At 36.5% G+C, this 22,079-nt stretch overlaps 2 protein-coding genes and 1 pseudogene across 2 annotated transcripts in view; 1 reads left to right on the top strand and 2 right to left on the bottom strand.

Annotated features, from left to right (window-relative positions):
• Positions 1 to 22,079, top strand: part of DHRS3 (dehydrogenase/reductase 3) — a 79,595-nt gene that overhangs the window by 6,748 nt on the left and 50,768 nt on the right. The window lies entirely within an intron of this gene.
• Positions 1,041 to 7,592, bottom strand: LOC115342541 (arylacetamide deacetylase-like 4). The gene is made up of 4 exons (XM_030016904.1): positions 7,066 to 7,592; positions 6,463 to 6,679; positions 3,086 to 3,149; positions 1,041 to 2,746 (listed from the first exon to the last, which is right to left on the bottom strand). Exons 1-4 carry the CDS (start codon positions 7,246 to 7,248, stop codon positions 1,972 to 1,974), a joined length of 1,239 nt encoding a protein of 412 aa, XP_029872764.1. The 5' UTR covers positions 7,249 to 7,592; the 3' UTR covers positions 1,041 to 1,971.
• LOC115342533 lies at positions 12,839 to 21,047 on the bottom strand (annotated as a pseudogene).

The raw sequence follows: 22,079 nt of genomic DNA, 5'->3' as shown, positions 1-22,079 counted from the left end.
AAATGGACACAGGGCATTTGTGTGCTTTGCGTTTGTGACACTATAAACCACTATTCTGAAGCAGAGTTTCTGTAGTGTTATGCAGAGGTAGGAGCCTGCGTATGATGATTATCACTCTAAAGAGCCAAATGGATTGTCACCAATGTTTTCTGGAAAGGTGCACCTATAAAATTATGTCATTACCTCAATCTCAGTTTTTGTAGTATTTGTGGTTTCTTCTAAAAGAAGAACATGGTTAAAAAACACAGGAGACTGAGTTTAGATTCATGATCAGGTTACCTGCTATCAGGTAAACTTCAGTAACTTTCAGTGCGCAACAGATACAGCATAAAAGGACTTAAGGTAATCAGCAATTAAAGAGTTTCAAATCAAACTGCTTCATCTTGTTCTTGCTGTAGAATGGGATTGTGCTAATGTAGAGATGCTGTAGTTTAAAATTATGCTTGAGGTATTAATTGTGAATCTGAGTCTGCGACTCTTCAAACAACTAGGATGTCAGAACATTGTTGAAATTGCAGATTCCCAGGGAAATGGAAGATGTAAAAATCTAACTTCATTAAGCAGCCATGTTATAGTTTTGGGGGTTTTTTTTAGTTAAATTGGAAGTGATCAGGAGAAAGTACTATGTCATTTTAGTTAGAAAACTTTATAAAAAATGAAATGTCTTCATTTTTTCCAGTAAGAAGTTGAGTGTTTTTAATAGGGCAGATGGTTGTTGTAAAATATTCTGAAGTAGAAGGAAATATTTTGTTTAAAAACAATAAAAGTCCAGATTAAAAAAAAAAAGCCCACCCAATGGTGTTTCTGGACTTACAGTTTGTATTATGTTTCTGCAGTTATGTGATCATATACAATAGTCTTGGATAGTCCAGTTGTCTGATAAATTAATTACCGTGCACAGCACAGATTTACTAGGTAGAATTAGCAAGATTGTAGTCTCTGTCTGCCAGTGCTGCATTGTTCCTTTCACCATGAGGTGTTCATTTAGGTTTATCAGTGAGTATGTGTTTAGCAAATGTAACTTGCTCTTGTAACAGAAGTATTTGAAGTACTAGGTTTTATTTTTTATTTTTTGAAAGCATCACAAAATTGCCACAGCATTACAGTGATAATATATAATATAATATAACATAACATAATATAATATTCTTTTCTACCTTCTTGCATCTGTGACCTTCAGAACTTTTTCAACAAACACAGCATAACAGGTAGTTTTGAGCATAAGGCAATCTTGAAAGAAAAACAAAAAGTACAAAAAGGAAAAGAAGTCTCACCTCTGTACTTCCCTAATATGTACACACTCATTAAAGTTCAGGGATTCCAGTTTAAGAATCAAGTTCCAAAATGAAACATCATTTCTCAGATTCCAAACAAAATCAAACCCATACTAGTTCCAGTTTAGAACTTCTGCTTCAGACAGAAGCCTTTCTTTTGATTACACTTTTTCACGAAAAGTGTAGTCTTTGTGCAAGCTAACCCTAGAAATTAAAATGCATAGCTGCAATTTCACTATATGACTTAAAACTTCACAGAACCTGAGTCATTGGGCTCTCCGTCTGATACCCTAAGCATCTCCTGTCTCTCACAAGGGCCAAAGTAGACCCCAGTTGTATTCAGCACTTCTGGGCAGTCGAAGGATCTTCAGGAAGAGATGTTCTTGCAGCTTGCCTTGAATGTGTGCCAGCCATGCAAGGATGCTAGAATTGCTAGAGTTGAAGTAAAACACTATATGCTAGGTGCCTCACTTCTGCATCTCAGTCTTATTGGTGTGTTTCTATAATAATGTTTTCTAGAATGGTGGTGCTTTAAATAATCTTAACATTTGTTTGAGAGTCACTGCAGAAGCAGAAATTAGAAAGTATAATATGCAGTCAAAATCCAAAACATAAATCAAAAGTGTTTACATTCTTTGCCAAGTATAAATTCACGAAGGATAATGTAAGATTTGCATCTTTGTTCTGAAAAATACTTTTATAAACTGTTTATATAATTCACAGTACTATCCATTATCTTTTTTCCAGATGAAAAGGAAAAAATCCCATAGCCAAAAAAGGCTAAAATTCCATGGAAACCACTCTCAGAATGATACCAGGTTACTTGAACACCATTGTCCTCTAATCGCTTCTTGTATAACAGTCCATCATCCCTAAGCACATCAAACTCACAGGTCACGATGTAGGATTCAGGGAGCTGGCAAATAATGGAGTCTTCAGCTAAAAGTGGGGAAAATGTTATTGCTAAAAGTTCTTTGACTGCTTCATGGACTTCAGGTTTATATGAAGTAGATTTCTGTGGTACGTAGCCTCTAATCTTAAATTTGTCAGGAATAATGTCAGCACTTATCCATTTTTTATACTTCCGTTTCATACTCTCAGGAACATGGCAATTTTGTAGGACATCTTCCAAAACTGATGGTTCTTTATTAAGATAACGAAAACAGAAGTAGATAACTAGCTTCCGAAACAATAAGGGGACTGAAGCATTCTGCTGATAGGAAGGCAGATGAAAATCTAGCCCCTGTAGTCCTGGATAAAGTAAGACCTGGGCACGTACTTTTGGGAGATCTCTTTTATTCAGCAGTATTTGGCAAATAACCGTAGCAAAATTAGCTCCACAACTGTCACCGCTAATGATGATGAGAGCAGGATCCACATGATACTCTTCTAAATTCCTCATAAAGTATAAGGTGGCATTGAGACAATCAAAATATTGCCCTGGATATGGGTGTTCAGGAGACAAACGATAACTGAAATGTCAAAGATATTGTGGTTATTGTCAAAGTAATTGTAAAAATTTAATTTGCATTGTTCATGATTGAGTGGTATGGTAGTTATGTAGGCCTCTTTTTCTGAATTTTAAAGATTATATTTGGGTTTAACTAGTGTAGATTGGAAAGACAAATTAATGGGGTTACAGCTAATTTAGAATACCTTGCCTATAAGCATATTTCTAAATTAAATGAAAGGCTAAAGTGAAAAATAGGGAGCACAATCTAAAATAGTAAATATTTTCAGCATATTTCTCAGAAATGTTTCAACTGTGAACTGTATTACCATAAATACTTCTGTGTAAAAGTAGCACTTACCCAACAGACACAACCACTGAGCTGCATTTTTTGGCAATATAGCGGCATATTCTTTCAAAGGCTCCTAAAGAGAAAGTTTATAAAAAATGATGTTTTCAAAATCTAATATCCTTTTGAAATGAAAATATAGATCCTTGAACATATGCTCTGTGGAAGGCACTGCAACATGAGACCGATAAGTAACTTCTGCTATGCAATGCGGTCTTTACATGTTAACATATTTTCTGGTTATTGTTCAGTGGCTGTTAGGGCATAATATAAGCATGTAAGAATGGTAATACAAGGAAAAAATAGAATTCTGTCTAGGCAGGTATCACATCTCAGCTGGTGGTCAACAAAAGATGTTGAAGGAGAAGCATAAGCTGAGGACAAGCATATAGTAATAAGAAGCATACAAGAAGTTGAGGCTCAGGGCGCTCCTTTGAGATAGAAACTGTGTCTTTATATTTAATGCCCTTGATTAATGTTTTTTCCCTGAATTATTTGAACCACTTCTTGAACCCATGATTTTAACATTAACAACTTTGTGCAGTGAAGAATTCCATAGTTTGCTTACAAAGGTGTAAAGAACCATTTCTATTTGCTCATTTTGTACCTGGCATTCGCGACTTCCATTTGGTGACATTAACTCTTGTACTGTAAGAAATGGTGGATAATCATTCCCTGTTTAACTTCTCTTGCTGCTCATGATTTTGTAGACATTTAGTGTATCTGTCTTTATCTGTCTTTTCCAGCCTGAAGAGTCCTAGTCTATTCACTTATTCTCTGTACAGAAGCACTTTTCTCGCCTATGCAGCCTCTTTCTGAGTCTTCCTGGTACTGCCATATCCTTTTAGAGGTATGGGAACCAGAACTATAAGCAGTATACTATATTTAGATGCACCATGGATTTATTACAGTGGCATAAAGATGTTTCCTGTTTTGTCCTTTCCGAATAATAATTCCTAGCATTTTATTTGCTTTTTGACTGCTACTGCACGCTAAGTCAACATTTTCAGGCAATTTTCTACCATAATCCCAAGATCTTCCTGCAAGGGAGTAGTCTCCTTAGAGTCCACTCTTTTATTTATAAAAGTTAGGAGCTCTGTTCATCTGTTTGACTTCTCTACACACCATTTCACCTGTCATTTTATTGTCTAATCCTTTGCTATCATAAAGACATTCTGCACTTTTTGAGCCATCCTTTTGCTACCTCGAAGGACTTAGTATCATATCAGCTTTCACCATCTTTTCTCTTTTTGTATATATTGATTAGTAGTGGTCCCAGCACAGATCTCTTTATGGGAATCTCACAGGAACCTCCCACAACCCATCTTTTTTCTGTCTTTTAATCAGTTTTTATCCAAATGAAAGACCTTCCCTCTTGTGTCATGGGTGTGTAGCCTCTTTATGAAGACTCTCTTGGAAATCAAAGTAGGTTTTATCAACTCAGTCTCTTTTATTCATGTATTTGCTGACTCATTTAAAAAGCTTACATTGATTTGTGAAGCATGACTTCCATTTATATGGATTTTAAGGAGTAAGTCGTATTTATCTGTCCACTGATTCTGTTCTTCAGTGTAGCTTCTGCTAATTTGCTAGTTGCAGACTTTGGGCTTACTAGTCCTTACAAGTCCTTTTAAGAACTTCTAATTATGTTACTTGATTTCCTGTTACCGAGTACCAATTGGAATGCAAATGAAAGCTCACTTACTGCAGTCAGTGTCTAAGTATGGGTATTATATTAAGCCATGACATGTGATAAAGCTCCTTCAGTGTCCCAATTGTACAATAGCAATTGTGAACAACTACAAATATGCAACTTTGTGGTGTGGATTTTTTCTTCCAGCGAAAGGAATTCACCTTTCACTTAGATCATAGAGGCTTATCTCTTGAGTCCTCACTGCCACCCAAACTAGCTCTAGAACTAGAAGCATCACAGCTAGTGTCAGCCTAACACTCCACCCAGACTAACGTGCTCTGCAGTAAAAGAAGGGCAGATTATTTCTGCCACAGTGCAGAATGGAACCTAAGTTACTAGAAGTTGCATTATTGTTTCTGTGTGAAACTAGCTAAACGAAGCTAGGTGGACTCTCAAACTCATGTGCAGATAATTGAAGTCTGCCTAACATAGTGCTAGTGGAGACTTACCTTTTGAAACAGTAAAGGATTCAAAACCCACAAACTTCCCTGTCTGACCCCTGGAATGAAATCTAGATTTCCAGGTTAGGTGCCTTGGTTTCCAGACAAAGCACCCATAGACTTGGTTGCTGAGAAAGAGATCCAGAACAGTTAGGAGGCTGAGCCAGCAGCTACCCAGACAATAGAAGGATTGTCTTCCTTTCTGAAAAAGAAATAAAGTATTCTGTGCAGTGTTACTGCAAGAATCAAACTCCCCCAAATTGGCTCTATTTTTAATGTTCATTTATTATTTTTTTCCTCCATTTTGATTCCTTGTTTGCATGAATGAGAATATATTTATGGAATTTTTTTAATGTATTCTTTACATGCTTTCTTGGACCATGTTATATCTTTTAGACTTCCTTTGATGCATGGACTGCAAGTTGAGAATGCTCTTGTAGTGTTTCTACACAAAAGTTGAGTGCTGAGTACAGTATATCTTAAATTCTGTACTTTGAAGCCCTATCCAAGCTTACAGGAAACATTTTAGTCCAGTTGAGATCCAAACCTAAAAATTTCTCCTTGGGAAGTAACCAAAGCATTGTTCCAAAGAGTGAAGCCAGAGTGTATTCTTTTTAGCAACAGCTTTGCCATTTTGATGATACTGTAATTATTCCAGAAAGTAGATCTAGGCTGAATTCCATATCAGCCTAAAAGGATTTTAAGGTACATTTCCAGAAAAGATAGAGTAATGAGGAGAAGGAGGGAAGAGACGTGGATTCCAGCCCTTGCTCCAGGCCTGTTGCTATATCTTATTGTCACCTAGCTATTAGTTAAGGTACAGGAACATCCTGTGAGCTAACTTCCCTCACAGTGACCTAAGCATATGTGTTTTGTTTTAATGGTCTCTCTTTCTCTGCCCCAGCAAACTGAATCTTTCTCAGAACAGCTTCAAAAGGAGGAGGAGCAGAGTCCTTCTGCTGTTAGCTGACAGCTGATTGAGGGGTTTCTGGATCACAGTTCTGGATTTAGAAGCCTCAGATCTGCTAAGAGCTGCTTTCATCAACTTTGCCTGTAGCCCAAAGGAAGTAGAAATGTGATTACCCTTAACTGTGCACTAGACTACTAATTCCACAAGGTGCTTTGCAGTTAGTATTGCGATTGCAAAGACTATTGTCATTAGGAAGGACAGGTGAGATATTGACTGACACATGTCTGAAGGTAAAAATATAAAGGTTTGGATTTGGTTTTAAAAGTAAAACTTGCTGATTTCTTACTAATGCTCCCAAATGTGCCAGCGCCTCCATGAAAATATAGTATTCCTCTTCTTTTGCCAGTAGGTGGCTGTTTAGGCTGATAAATCCTCAAGGGTACCTCATCTACTTTGAGATCTTTGATAAGAAGTTTTGAATCTCTCCGTGGTGGTATTCCATCTAGCACAACTCGCAATAAGCTTAAATCACTGCAGATCCCTAGCTTCTCCAATATCTTTCCCTGTTGAAAAGAAAGAATTCGGAAGAAGAGGAGTAATGTAGGCTTGCTTCTGAATAGATAGCATTATTATATGTACATGCAGTTCAATAGATACAGTATACATATAGTTATTTTTTTTTTAATTTTTATGTGAAACAGTTTTCCAATGTAAAGTGGCTGCAGTTTGACAGATGCACTGAAAAATCTAAATAAGCTTTTCAGATTAGTCATATCAGTTTTATGAGTTAATTTAACAGGCTTTGGTTCATATAACAATGCTTACAGGCTTCAGGGGGGTGAATTGCTGCTGCTTCTTTCCTTTTTTTTTCTTAAGCCGTTATCTTCCAGCTCACAAATATCCTACCAAAATAAAAGTGAAATCCCCAGTTTTAAGAAAGTTAACTTACCGAGATCATGGTTGTAATCAACAATGAATGGAAAAAACGAAGCTTTAGAGGTTGGTCAATTCCAGGTGGCAATTCTGAATTTAAAAAATCATAAAATAACGCCCCCAAAAACAGTGCTGGTATTATAACAGGCAAAATGAAAACCATGCCTATTATTGCTAAAGTTGTATAAACAGATGCCATTTCACTTCAATAGAAGTGAATGCTAAAAAAAACTATGCTGTCTTAAGCCTTGTTTTTAAGTGTTTCTGAGGTGTCTTCACAGGAGACTAAGGACTCAGTTCATAAGCAGAAATAAAAAGTTTATTAATGTTGCAATACCCTAATTTTCTCCACCCTTCTTTTGCTAATGATACTATTGGCAACACTTCCTTATACTAAAAAAAAGGGGAGGGGGAAGTTTTTACCCTTTACAAAAGGTGGAATTCAAAGTATATGGAATTGATTTATATCATGAGTTCTTCACTAACAATGAGAAATGATTATTCAGAGGGGCCCTTATTTGAAGATTGTCTGTGTTTGGTTTGTTGTGGATTCATTATGGATGGACATTCCTGTTGTAGCATTTAATTTTAGTGATGTGAGGCTACTTGTAGTTGTCATCAAGGTATATACTCTGAGAAGAAAAATACTCAAATCCTCATTTTTTTTTTATAAACTGTGTTTTATACTGGAACGCACAGACACATTCATGCTTTAATTTTGGTTTAAATAAGAGTACGTTTGCTTAGTGTATAACCTGGCGATATGCTCGAGCAGAGAGATTTACCCTGTTTATGTGATGTATGTCTACGTTATGTTAGCTGCGCAAGATGTTTTATGCATAGATACTGTTCTTCACACTGGAGTAGGAGTACAAGTAAAATCAGTACTAGACAGTGCAAGTCTTAACGTACATTAAGGTCTGTACAGATACATGGTGATGTGTTTGTGGATTTAAGCCACTATTGTTTCTGGTAAAAGATTTTCACTAATTAAACACTCAGAATTTTATATTGATTGTAATTCTTGTTTGTAGTTCAATGTAGAGGCATTATGAATACATGTATATCAGTGAGAGATGATTAAAGTTGGTGGCAGTTGTTTGGTGAAGTAATTTTTCTGTTTTGTATTCTTCTTACCAGAATTTCATTTTCCACACAATTTTAAAGTTACAGTTCCCAAACTTTTTTCCTGTCCTGGCTTTTAAAGTGAAATTCCAGCCTGAAAACTGAATTGGTCCTTAGCTTCATTAGCACAGTTTAAAGCAAAGCAATCATGACAGCCGATTTGCACAATTTTAGCTTGTGGAGATAAGAATATGTGGGATAAAGCAACATACGTTTGTGAAATAGGCAAATCATCAGCTGTTCATAGTAAGGGCTTTTTCTTTGCTGATGTTGGCTGATTTGGGGGTGGCTTTCCTTTACATGGAGCTCAAATTTAACGATATAGTTAATTACAAATGTCAGACTGTAGAGTGTTGAAGCCAAACCCGGATACCCATGGTCAATGCTTATTCTCTCCTAAGCTTATCAACGTTTATCCGTAGGGCTTTTTCTGCAACACAGCAGGGTCATCCTATTGATGTTTGGGGTTATTAGTTCTGTAAATAGTTTCTATGTAGTGTGATATTATAGCACAGCCTGTGGGGTTTTTTTTGAGTATTTGTTTTGCCATATATTCCCAGCAAAGCAGCAGAACAACACAGTTCTTACTAAGAGCTTATTTCTGATGTCTGTGCCATCAATCAAAATATCCTGAAATAAATTACCACATGGAGATCAGCTTTGAATATTGTATTTCAGCATTCTTGACGATTTCTTATGTTTGAATCCTCAGAGGAGGAAAATTCTGTGCTTTCAGAAGAACCCGTAATCAAGAATAGTAAACTCATAAAGGCACTTATTAGTGGAGTGGCAGTAAACGAAACTTTTAAGAGCAACCAGTAACAATTTAATTAAATCCCTGATATTTGGAATAGATCAGTTCAGATTATGAAAGCTTCATATCAAAGAGGACATGTATGTCTTCTGTAGCTGTATAAGCTGTTGCTGACACTGTATTGGCAGGAGTCTTTTCTTCACAGTATTCGGTGAGTCAATAATTAAACACCTTTAATAAAAACCAAAACACCTCACAGATGCCATCTCTGTTTTGAAACTTTGATGGATCTGATAAGAGTGGAAGGAATATTTCTTTACTGTCTTTTATTTTAAAATAAATGTTAAAAGGGACGGTTTGGGGTTTTTGTTTGTTTGCTTTTTGATGTTATGCCCTGGCAGTTGTCTTCAGTAGAATCTGTTGTTACAGTCATGACAGTCTGAATAAAAATATTTCAGTTATGCATTATAGCCCTTCTGTTGTTAAAGAAATGTTGGTTAAGTAATGTTTCAGAATAATATCTTAATATTTTACTCTTAATATCTTAATATTTTACTCTTAGAGCATAGTCTGAGTATGGTCAGAGCATATTCTAACTGTATGCTGTGGCAGCACCTCAGTCCTTCCTCCCTGTCCTGTTACCACAGTTTCCATGTTTTTCCAGAATCAAGCAAATCCCATGGTCTTAGAGCTACTTTGTCCTTCTGGGGATGCTCATATTCACAAGTATTTCATGGTATTTGGTGCTTTATATTCCAAAATGCTCATGTGACTCAATCATGCTGCTGCATGTCCCTTTTCTCCTGATGCTTGTTCAGAGATGCTTCAAATATTTCCAGTCTGGTCAGCCATTTCTGTACCTGTAGATGTATGGGTAGAAATATCTGTGATCACTGTCAGTCTCTCACGCTTCTAACAATCAGTGGGTTTTTTTGGTGTTTTTTTTCCCCAATTGTTTTTGAGGTGTTAAATGATCAAAAAAATGTTTTACTCCCTTTCAATCCACTCCATGAAGTGAGCACCTAATGTCTTTGCAAACAAAAAGGCTGCTTCTCTTTCTGGCAGTAGATAGATATCCATCTAGGATAAAAAGCTACTAGTAGTAGCTCCTTAAACTGTAGGCATTTGCTGATGTTTTTTGCTACATCCGTTCCTTTATTCTTTCAGCAAGCTCATTGCAAACCCCCACCTTCCGTCTTTACCTATCCGTAGATGAGAACAGCCTTGCATTAGCTGAGGAAGATTCAAGAGATTCCACTAAACTGGAGAAAATTAACACAGCTTGGAGTTTGGCATTGTAATGCGCGTTATGGATATGCATACAGTTCTTTATTCTTATAAAAGTCAGCTACTCATTGCTCACAAGATTGATACTTTATTCATTGAATTTAGTGTTGCTGGAGACCGACATGTTTAATATATCAGTTGGTGATTACAGAATTGGCAATAATTCAGTAAATTCTTCCCATTTTCTCATCAGTGAGCCTCTTTTTATGCAAGAAGTTAGTCACCTCTAAAAGTCATTCTTTCCTTAATTTTTCAGCCTATTTCTAATGGTCATAGTAATGGTGGGAAGGTGAAGTATTATAACAATACCTATTCAAAGAAATATGCTCTTTGCTGTTTTTCCCCCAGCTTAACCTATTGGGTTTTGTAAGGCTTATGTAGATGTGGAATCACAGACTTCTTTGTAGGTTGAGAATGCATAAAACTCATCAACTTCACATCAGTTGTTCATCAGCATGAGAGGCAGGCAGCTTTCAAATCAAACACTAATAAAGGCAGAAGTGTCAGGGTAGTTGGTGCTAATGTTATGCTAATGTCAGGTGTTACTGTTTTTCTTGTAATGTCTTCCTCTAAAATATTGCAAAACATTTAACTTCTGATTGTAGGCTGTGTTAGGAAACACAGCCTACAGGTAGCCTGTAGTTAGTTGACTATTGTGGAGCTACTATGTGTAATACAGGAAATACTACAAGGATTAACTAAAGCATGGTAAAGTAGCCAGCTATAATGACTGAGGTATCGATTCCATCAAGTATAGCCAGGCTTAATAACTAACTGGAGGGCACAAAGCTAAGAAAACAGGAAAAAATAATGTATTCCAAAGAAGAATTAAAAGCAGAAATAATAGCTTCTGATACGTTCCTTTTTTAATGTACATTTCAAAATGAAACACCGGTAAATATAATTTGCCTGGTGTGCTTTTTTTTTTTTTTTTTCCTTCCCTCCAGGTAATTTAGTAGGACACTTAGGCTCTGTAGTGCAATTTAACTAACTTCAGTTTTGCCAAGTAGAGTATGTAAGAAACTTACTGTCCTCCAGTTCACGTTTCTTTTCTTGTATTTATGTAAACAAATGACTGAAAGCATCTCAGACCTCTTCATACCTGTAAGCCTTAGTCTTCCGATCTGCGAGATGGATTTAGTATGCCCTTTACAGTGACAATAAGAAGCTTTAAGAAATTACAGCTTAATACACGCTCTATGATACTGTTTTTTAAAGGTGCTATGTATTTGCTTGATCTATCTCCTTCTTCATTTAGCCTGCCTCCTACCTACCTTTCGGTGTCCTCCCTTTTTGTTATCTCCATCTCCCCACCCAAATTAGTAGCTACTCCCTATGCGTTTTGCTCTTACTCATGACTGAAAGCCATCTTTCATTTAGTCTGCCATAAATCTTTATTTTAACCTTTCTTCCTCTAAGTTATTCTTTGAAGTCGAAACCTTCCAAAAGACTCCTGGGTTAAAACACCTGCTAACAAGTTCTGCAGTAAAAGCTGTACTGTATATATTAAAAAAATCAAATAAAAATGATGAGAAATATTATATATTAGCATTCAGTGATGGAAATTAAGATCTTGTGCTGTACAATTCAGAGCAGATATATTTTTGAAATGGTGACTCGACAGAAGGTTTTTGTTATGTAGCATTTTGAAACATGGATGAGTTCTTGAATATATGTGTCTCAGTTCTGTTCCTCAGAATGGATGAACTCTGCTCCACACAAATGGAGTTCAAATAAACTGCTCTGGAACATCCACCTGGGATTTCATGACAGGTCACCACACCAAAATGTATTCTTATTAAGTCGTAAGGAGCCTGAACATAAATATAAAAACTGAACTGGCCTTAATTTGCTGTAGCCAGATTTGTCTGAGACTCATTACTCTAAATATTTAGGTTAGCAGTTTCTTCACTATCACGAGAGAGTCAGCAAACACAATGAATCATTGAGGTAATGGGTAATCAGAGAAAGACGATTGACAGGAATAAAAGCAGCCATAGTTTGCAGGATTATGCCTGTTTATTTCAGGAGCAGTACAGAGAATGTGCGTCATAGAGAGAGAATAATGTTAAATGCTTTTAAATAAATAATATTATTTATAAATAATAGAGTTAATAAATGTGGAATGTTTTCTAATTGCCTGCTTATTTTTCAAATTACTTGCTGTTGTATATTGACTTTTAACTACAGTGGTGTACAAAGAGGTAATGTAAAGATGGCAAAGCAGAAGATAATTGAAGTTGTAGACTTCTGTAATAAACCACTGTAACTTGATTAGTTTAGAACAGGTAATCTAACTTTAAAATTGTTATGACTTAAAACATGCTCTGTTATTAAACATACAGCCTTAGTATATGAAGGCATAACAACAGGTTCAGTAAAAATATTTAAGTCTAGGACACAGATTGACCTTTTGTAATGTCTTTCGGGTAGTCATATTCTGTGCCCAGAGCACAATGAAGTTTGCCAGGTTATTCTGCTGGCATTGAAAAATCAGTTGTGTACTGACATCTGGTGATCGGAATGATGCACAACAATTTGCTTTCCCTTTCTTAATTTAACATCTTCCTGTAACACAAAGCTGTTCAAATAGTGTCAAGACATCCCAGCTGTGCTGAACTTTCCAGCATTTCACTAGTTTTCAGGTCCTGAGAGTGTTCTGATCTGTTCCTGAATCCTTTTATTTGTGATATACTGCCACTTTACATTGTTCCTCTATAGGAAAGTGCTTCCTGCTTCAGACAGTGCAGGCCTACAGTTAATACAAGCTCTTTGTAAAGTAACTGATATTAGTGTGTATTCCCATATATCTTTATCTGTATAAAATTTATATGCATTATTTTTTAATAGATATTGTATTCCTTAACCAGTACTTTTTATAACATCTGTAGTTCCAGCCTAACCCTTTTCCTGACCTCTTTTCCTTTCCTTCTACTTCTTTCATGTCTATGCTCAAATCTTTTCTGCTGTTTCCAATTCTCTTTAAGCTTGCCTCAAATTCAGCTTCTACCAGATATAGGCTTTGATAAATCATTGATCATGCTCATTATACACTTTAACCTGTAGATTCATGCCCTATCACCTGCCCCAAGTAGTCCTCAAATCACGGTTTGTGTATTAATATTACCAGAGCTTTATTAAGCCAAACTGCATTGCAAAACAGTTGCCATGGGGACCAGAACTTTTATGGGTACAGGAGAAAACTCTGAAGAGGTGGTAGAGGAAAGAAAGGTATGTTCACCTGATTTTGCCTATCGTAAGAGAAAACGAAGTAAAAGCCATCACCAAATCAATTTATTGGGTAAAAAGAACACATGCAATGCAGAAATTTAAGAGGAGGATTTAAGAAAAGGAAAATTGAGGGTGTTTTTTAAAAATCTTTGCAAGGAAGGAGAGATAGGAATCAGGAAAGGAAAGCAAGAAATGGAATTTTCACCAATCTTAGAAAATCTACTATGTTTTCCAGGCCTTTATTTCCAGATTGCGATGCTATGACAAAGAGCTAAAAATACTGTTCCATGGAATCCCTCTTGCAGATGGTACCAGGTCACTTTTACACCATGATCCTCTAATTGTTTCTTGTACAGCAGTCCATCATGTCTAAGCATCTCAAATTCACATGTCAAAATTAAAGCCTCAGGAAGTCGAGCAATAACAGTCTTCAGCTAGCAGTGGTGCAAAAACAGTGTAAAGCATAGGCTTGATCAGTGTATAGACTTCTTTTGAGAATGGATGTGTTGTACTTGGTTTGTAGCCTCTTAAACTCGTGAGGGATGTAGTCAGGACTCACCCATTTCTGATACTTTGGTTGAAAATCTTCTGGAATATGACAACCTTTAGATATTGCTTCCATGATTGACAAGTCTTTATTAAGTTACTTAAACCAAGAGCAAGGGTTCATTCCTTTAACAAAATGGGGACTCTCATTCTGCTGATAAGAAGGCAAATTAAAGTCCACACACTAGAGAAAAGGATATATTAGGATTTGTGCTCTCGGCTTTAGGAGATCTCTTCTGTTCACCAGTGCTTGGGCAACAGCAGCAGTGAGTGTACCTTCACTGCTATCTCCACAGATGATAATGCGAGAAGGGTCTACTCCATAATCTTGTGCAGTCCTCATAAAGTGTATGGTGGCAGTGAGACAATCCTTAAACTGGGTTGGATATGGATGCTCAGGAGCTAAGCGATACCTGAATAGTAGTGAAAGTGTTTTAACATAGTTATATCTATGTTAAATGGTGAATGGTCCCGTTGTCTTTTCATTCATATGTTTCTTTCTGAGATAGGAAAATATTCTGAAGATTATAATTACAGCAATAGACTTGATAATAATTATTGCTTTTTATGTATTATTTTCTACTATTGTTAATGTTTGGGGGAGTCAGTACACTATTCTATCATTGCAAAATACCTCTAGCTATCTTTTAGGTGACTGAAGGCACATGCTGAGTTATGGTAGAGCTAGGTGGCAAGGCAGGTATGTATGAATCAGTTATCAGCAATTCTAGTTAGAAATTGAAGTGAACATTTCCCAACAAATTGTTAGAGAATACGAGCATAGAAAATTTATAATGAAAATATGAAGGTTTTCAGTGGTTTTCTATAAGCTGAATTCTTTATAAACAGAATCAAGAAGAGTTAACGGTTCTTCAAGTATTTTAGCATGTAAATAGTAGTTAGTGCAATTTTAATCAATTGCAGAGACATCAACTCTTTTCCTGAACTTTTAGAAACTGGTTCTTTTACAAATGCATTACAGTTCATCAGAAAAATATTGTGAACGTTCATCTCAGGTTGATTGCAAGTTAAATGTGGATACCCCCCCCCTAGTTTTTCAGAACTACTAGTAAAATAAGTATTTAGTAGTCTGGGCTTTTAACAGAAATAGTTAGACTTCAGACAGTGTTGGTTTTCAACCTAAGTTGGCTTGGATATGGCTTTAGGAAACAAAAACATTCTCACCTCTTAGTGGTGGCTACAAACTATAAAATTATTATAATGGTTTTTATTTGGAAATAAGCAAGTAGGGATTAGTTGACTAATTCTTCCTAAGAGTAATGAGTGCTGGTGAAACGCATGTGATCATTAAATGTAAGTACTGCATGCACTTTACAAGGAACTTGGCTTGCGGTGACTACACATTAAAGACTTACAAACCTAGAAGGAGGCACAAATGGCTCTCATATTGTGTGTCTGGATTGACAGAGTGACTCCGCTTACCCAACAGACACAACCACTGAATTGCTTTTTCTAGCGAAATAGCGGCATGTTCTTTCATAGGCCCTTGTAAAACAAAATATTTCAATGGAATTGTAACGTGCTTTAAAAATAAGTTGAATGAAAATATTCTGAAATTCTTGTTTCTATTCTGTGATTAATGCTACACTGTAATTCTCTTATTGTGGCATGGCCTAATATGGACATTGCTCATAATTTCATTACATCTGTGGGAATCTTCTTGGCAGTAAGAAACCTGGAACTTAACACCAATGCATTGTTTCAGTCTCCCCTTTGAAAAGTTAGTTAATAGAAAGCACCACTGCTGCCACTTCTAAAGTGGCATTGAAGATGAGAAGTTATTTAAAAATATAAACAAACACAAAAAAACCCTGCTAAATCCAGCACAAGAATTTTTCTTGTGCATGAACCACCATCTAATCTCTTATGCCTTTCCATTTCAAATGCCCAAATGTATTTTTTCCTTGTTTTGCCACTATAGAGACACACAGCAGTATATACACATACACAGAAGCTTGCACACGCATGTGAACACAAATTGGGTTCTTTTTAAAATAAGAAATAAAATTCTGATGAGATTTTCAACTTTTCTCATACGCATGAATGAGAAGAGGGAAGAAAACAGTTATAATAGATGATCAGAGAGTAAAAGTTCTAGATACACGACCTATGTAAAGATAATATGTCTACTGCCTGTAAATAAAATTATTCTGCTATCCTGAAATTAATTTTGTTATTTATAATGCTTAACCTACTAACTCTTCTTGTAATTTAAGAAATACTGTATCAGATCAGAAACTACATAGTATTTGTAGTTATAGCTCATATTATTTATATTACTTACAAATGCTTCTAAACTGTCCAACTCCTCCATGAAAATAAAGGATTCCTCTTCTTTGGCCAGTGGTTGATATTTTTGGCTGGTAAATTCTTACTTTAACCTTTCAAACCTTAAGTCCTTGATAAAAAATGTTTATCTTTTAATGGTGGTATTCCATCCATTACAGTCCTGAGGAAATAGACCTCTGAGGTGATACCTACTTTTCCCAAAAGTTTTGTCTGTTAATAAAGGGAAGGAAACCACAAATTAGTGCAAATTTCCATCTTACCTGGAGATTGATCGTGAAAAATTTAAAATTCCATGGTCAATTCAAACTTTGTCTCCTGATGGTTCTTACAATGAAGTGGCCAGTTATGATGATGATTTGGATACATCTTCATTGTAATGTAATACTTACCAAAATTTGAAATTTGAAGAGCAGTAGATATGACAGGAATGGATGAACTTACCTTCCAGAGCTGCCTTGTGTCCATGCTTCCCCAAAAGCAAGGCCTTTGAGCCTGTGGGAAAGCCTGCCTGAGAGTTGGTTTCACAGAAGCACAGTAACTTGGCTCATTAATACCATTGTACATCTCTGGCAAAAATAGTACTATCTAGCAGAATATAGGGTTAGCTTTGGTGGTAATTTCTAGATTATATTAGAAATGTTAGATGGGAGCATGGTGGTTTTCAAATTATTTTATTATTCAGTGGTGAAATCCTGGCTTAGTTTTTATCAGTAGGAAAAAAATCAAACTATTAATAGTAGATAAGAGAAGGTGTCAAATACTTCAACTTGTCAGGTGTTTAAGTAGCCATGTGCCTGAACAAAATAAGGAGAGAGTAGTTACAGCATTTTAAACTTTAACTTTGGATGAAGAAATGTGGCTAATACTTTAGTTTCCCAGCTGACACTACTTTTTAACTTGTAGGAAAAAAATTACGTAGCATCTACCGCAGCTGGCCTCCTGAACAAGAATAGCTTTGAACCTTAGCTTGATCTTCTCACAGCTTAGTGATTCTTACTTAAACACTCAGGCTGAAGATTCTTATGTCACTCTGAGCTAGTCTACTTCATTGCATCTCCACGGCTTTAAGCTGTTTTCAGTTGTAGTCTGCTCTAGTCTCTTCCTGCTCAAGATGCAAAATATGAGGCAGTATCGCTGTATTTCCACTATATTGGATTAAATTTTGTACTTCTTCAGCAGTAGACTTCTCTAATGAGTAATTTAATTTCTTGTGTTGCTGTGATTCATGTGTATGTATTTCAAAAAGAATTGCATATACAAAGGTATATGCTGCATGTATCTTAAAAACCCACAATAAGTCTTCTGGCTTTCACCTCACATTTCCCGGACCTCATGTAGCTCAATAACGTGGTCCTGTTAAATATCATGTCAGCATCCTATTTTAGGCCATTTGAGGAGCTGATCCCATATGCAAGAAGGATCATCTTGTGGCCAAGTTTTAGTCTCATACCGATTCCTTCTAAAGAACTCCTGTATGATGACCATGGGAAAATAATTTGGTTTTTTAATCCCAATTCCCTCTGGTATTTTCTTTCCTCACACTAATACTTTTGTAACAGCAAAGGTTAAACCTGTGATTAGCTGTATTATTTGTATATAATACAGAGATCATCTTTGTCTTGGAAATACTAAAAAAAAATAAATAGGAGTCCTTGTCAACTACAGTGTTGGCAGTCCGACGTCTCATTTTCATTAAACCTGCAGTAGTTTCACGGGTCAACTTTCACAGAGATTGGCATTTATTTATATTGCTCTTAGTCACTTCACTGTTAGCTGTGAATATCCTCTGTGGATTACCTGCAACAACGTACACTTATGGCAGGCATCTGTAATTAGTATCATCATGCATAATCTTCATAGTTACTTCTGTTAATATGCAAATGAAATTTTAATCTTCTGTTGTGGTTTTTAATTGTATTGTTTTAAATTGTACAGCTCCTGTGAATAGAAGTTCTACAGGAACGAGCAGAATTTGCATTTTTGCTTTGTTTTCTGACTCAAGTAATTTTTTTTTTTTTTTTAGTATATATGCTCCCTCACAGTGTGGTATTGGGTTTTGGTGTACAGCTCCTGGAAAAAAGTGATCACTTGCATGACAGCGCAAGACTGGGCTGTGTGTACATAAAGGTACACTTAGAGTCTAGCTAGACTATGGATCACTGATTTCTTTATTACTTTCAGGATCTTCATAAAACTTGTTCTTTTGCAGGTGATTACCCAAAGTCAGTCAAACATGACCTACATTTTGACATTTGTAAATAAGTGCGACTGCTTAGTAGTATAATTTGTAGACCAATAATTGGACACTTTGGTTATGTATTGATTAAGGATCTTCTAACACTATAGCTGACATGACAGCTTGAAAATTAATAAAGACTTACAGGTAGCATAAGACAAAGTATGGGACTAGAGAACTGTGACCTCATTTGAAGTGTTGTCTAACTCAGCCTGTGCAGTCACACTACGTGCAACAGTGTCTGGCATTCACAGTGAAATACTGAAAAACTGATTCCTCTGGCAACCACTGGCATGGAGATTTCTATGCACCAGGAGAAAAGCTGTGTAAGAGCTGAGTTAGCTTAGAAGTGGGAGTGCAGATACATGTTCAAGCAAAAGACTAGGGTCTGGAGCAACATGCATATAGTAATGTCTGTGGGAGGGATGTGACAGAGCTGTGCTATCTGTGGTGTTAGGGTCCTTTGTTCTCTTTACACAGGTACAAAGGCCTACCGTGTACACCCCAGAACTCATCTGAATTGCACTTTTTGACAGCCCTTCTACCCAAATCACGACTAGAATAAACTGGGTGCAAGAAGCTTACAGAACTATTAACACAGTAGGTAGCATAATTTAGTCAGCCCCTCAATTTCCCAGACAGAATCAGTCATAAGTCCCCTGGCTATTGTTTAGCTTTACTGATAACATCAATTTTTCTTCTTATAGATGAATATTAGATGAAAAAATAAAGGATGAGTTAATAGATTTTTCAGTGAAGAAGTTTTATTAACATTAAGATGTAGCTGGTTTTATTTAAGTATATCCTCATAGGTGAATGCAGACGTTTCTTCATAAAATCTGTTAGATTGGGCACAACTACTTCAAAGTGGTTTGTCTTCAGTGGCTTCACATGCATCATTTGTCCCAGCTGAAGACTGGATATGCTAGTAAACTTTAATTTTGCCTGTAGTTTTAACATCATGGGTTGTCATCCCTTGAAAGGATTTGGCTACTTTACCACAAGTAATCGGCCTAACAGCAATACCAAGAGTTGCTACGTGACTCGGACTTCACTTGCACTTAAACTTTTGTATAACTATACATTAATTTCTTAACCTTTCTGCTCCTTTGAGGTGATGTGGTACAGTGCTTTTGCTTGGCCTCTCACTGGCCAGCAGAAAGGATATAAAATTATAAGATCAGAAGTTAAAAACTACATCAATCAGTAAATTTCTACATTCTGCAGTTTAGCTTTTTACGTATGAATTACACAAGGATAAAACTTTGTCTGATGGATAAAGAGTATTCATACAGTGGTTTGAATATGTGGAAGTCCGCACATTGTACAGTAGATGTAAGAAAATTTAATTTTACTTCTATTACTATCCTATATTATTGCATTGGTTTACTATCGTAGCAGTGTTCAGGCCTGGGTGGGGCACTTCTCAAGAGACATGAGTCACATTCTTAGGAGCTTACTGGCGGACTTCAAACAAAACTTAATAAGCAATGTAGCAGGGAAAAGGAGGAAGAAATTATAACATTAGAACATGGAATCAAAGTGAAATGTAATGCATAAGCCAAAGAAACTGAAGGGTTTTTTCACAATATAAAACACTAAAAGAAAAGAATCTTGATTTAGGTGTCACAGGAAAAGTGTTTTTAAAGTGACAGAGGCAACAATTAATTCAGGAAAAGATAACTGATGAAACAGATGGACAAGTGGAAGTCTCATTTTAGGTTTGAAGAGAAACAAGGATGAAAAACAAGGGAGGATCAAAAATGTACCAAAAACAGTGACACAGAAAGACAGCTTTAATATTGTGTGTACTATCTCAAAAAAGAAAGTCATATTGAAAGGCAAAAGATGATGAATGTGGCAGCTGTCTTTCAGATGGCTCAGAAGTAGAGTCATACAGTTGTAGAAGAGAACTGAGATCATGGACATCATTTAGTTGCTCATTCTCTAAATAAGCACTGTGTTATACAGAGCAGAAGTTCCACATACACAGTGCAGTAAGCTTCTTAAGCCTTCCAGCACTCCATTGAGGCAACAGGATTAAAAAGCTAAAAGATAGGCCATCAGAAAAAAACTGGGAATTACACAGTCTGCAGAATTTTATTCTTCCTTATTGTTACCTTTGGTGCTGTATAGCAAGCAGTACAGTCTATTATCCAGCTGAGCTGAAGGGATCTGCAGTGGTGCTCACATCACCAAATTAATCCAGTTGCATATTTGCAGTATATTTAAACATTGATTCTAAAAAAACCTCACCAATGCATTACCCCTCTAACAAACTCCAGCTTTAATCAAGTTTTACTTACCAGACCAAACAGGAAGTTCAGGACGTGATGAAAACTGTAAAGCTTTTGGCGCTGACTAAATCCATGAGGGATTTCTGCCTTGGGGTGTTAATAATAGAATGCTATTGCCACAAAAACAGTCAAAACAGCAAGAAAAATCACCAGGAGGAGTTCCATCTCACTGTACTGTTAGGAGTCAAATGGAAGAACCAGCTGTGGCTTCCTTCCCCCTCTGACTTTTTGATGGATTTCTGAAGGTAAAGGTGCAGGATTAGCAATTCTCTTCATATCCCATCATCCAGCTTTTAAAAATGCCAATCGGAAGATGAAAGCATGTGACAATCAAACCATACAATTAAATAGACGGTAACAATTAGTCGTGGGAGAGGCTTGCGTAAGCAGTTTTTCCTATTTGCAGCTAACATGTTTTGAGTCTGTGCCCATCACCATAGAACCAGTGCTTGATATATCATTTGTAGCGTCAGTGTTATGAGAAGACAAAAACTTAACTATGTCTCTCCCTATTTCTTGAATACAGTCAAGTCTCTATTATTTCTGAGTTCCTGTGAGTTCCTGCAGAACAGGATTTTTGAGTAATCATCTTCAGAGCTGCTCAGTTTCTTGATTTATTGTGCCTCCACACCTTACTTCTTTGGACTTTTAGTGAAATCAAGGTTTCAGTGTCACAAACACATTTCATCGCCTTTGATGACTGATTTTGGACACTGCTATGCCGTTGCATCTTTGAGTCTAATGGAACCAGAAGCAGCTGCAGCCTGAAGTGGCAATGCTTTGCATCTTGCTTCATCCTCCTTGATAGCTTTTCTCCAGCAGGTGAAAGCCTGTACCACCTGTCATGTTTGTTTGGTGTTTGTTTTTTTAAGGGTGTCTTAGTTGAGCCTCACAGTACTGCAGTCTCTGTCTTCTCATGAATATATTACTTACAGGTGTCATTCCAGGTAGAAATACTATTCCAGCTGATGAAAACTAGACTTGGACTTCATGGTTTCAGTGCTAGTAGCAATGACTAGGCATCAGCAGCCTGCTCTTTTCTGTGTACTCTGTGGTGAGCTTTAGGATCTGTGCCTTCCTCTCGAACTAACCTATTTTTCAGTACACAGATCATTAGCGATAAAATTTAACCTGAAACAAAAAATCTGTAAAGCAAGGCTTTTTCAGCTCGTATGATGTCACCTTTGGGAACAGTGTCTTTTTACCAGTCTGCTCAAACCGTGAAGGCAACAGATTCTCACTCT

The sequence above is a fragment of the Aquila chrysaetos genome, chromosome 6 (genome assembly GCF_900496995.4).
Source record: "Aquila chrysaetos chrysaetos chromosome 6, bAquChr1.4, whole genome shotgun sequence".
NCBI lineage: Eukaryota > Metazoa > Chordata > Aves > Accipitriformes > Accipitridae > Aquila > Aquila chrysaetos.
This window is presented reverse-complemented; position numbering and strand designations above follow the sequence as displayed.

Coding starts and splice junctions, on each gene's coding strand:
- LOC115342541 (XM_030016904.1), bottom strand. CDS start 7,248: ATGGCATCTGTTTATACAACTTTAGCAATAATAGGCATGGTTTTCATT. Junction 6,680..7,065: donor TGATTACAACCATGATCTCG/GTAAGTTAACTT, acceptor TCTTTTCAACAG/GGAAAGATATTGGAGAAGCT. Junction 3,150..6,462: donor TGGCACATTTGGGAGCATTA/GTAAGAAATCAG, acceptor CTTTCTCTTTAG/GAGCCTTTGAAAGAATATGC.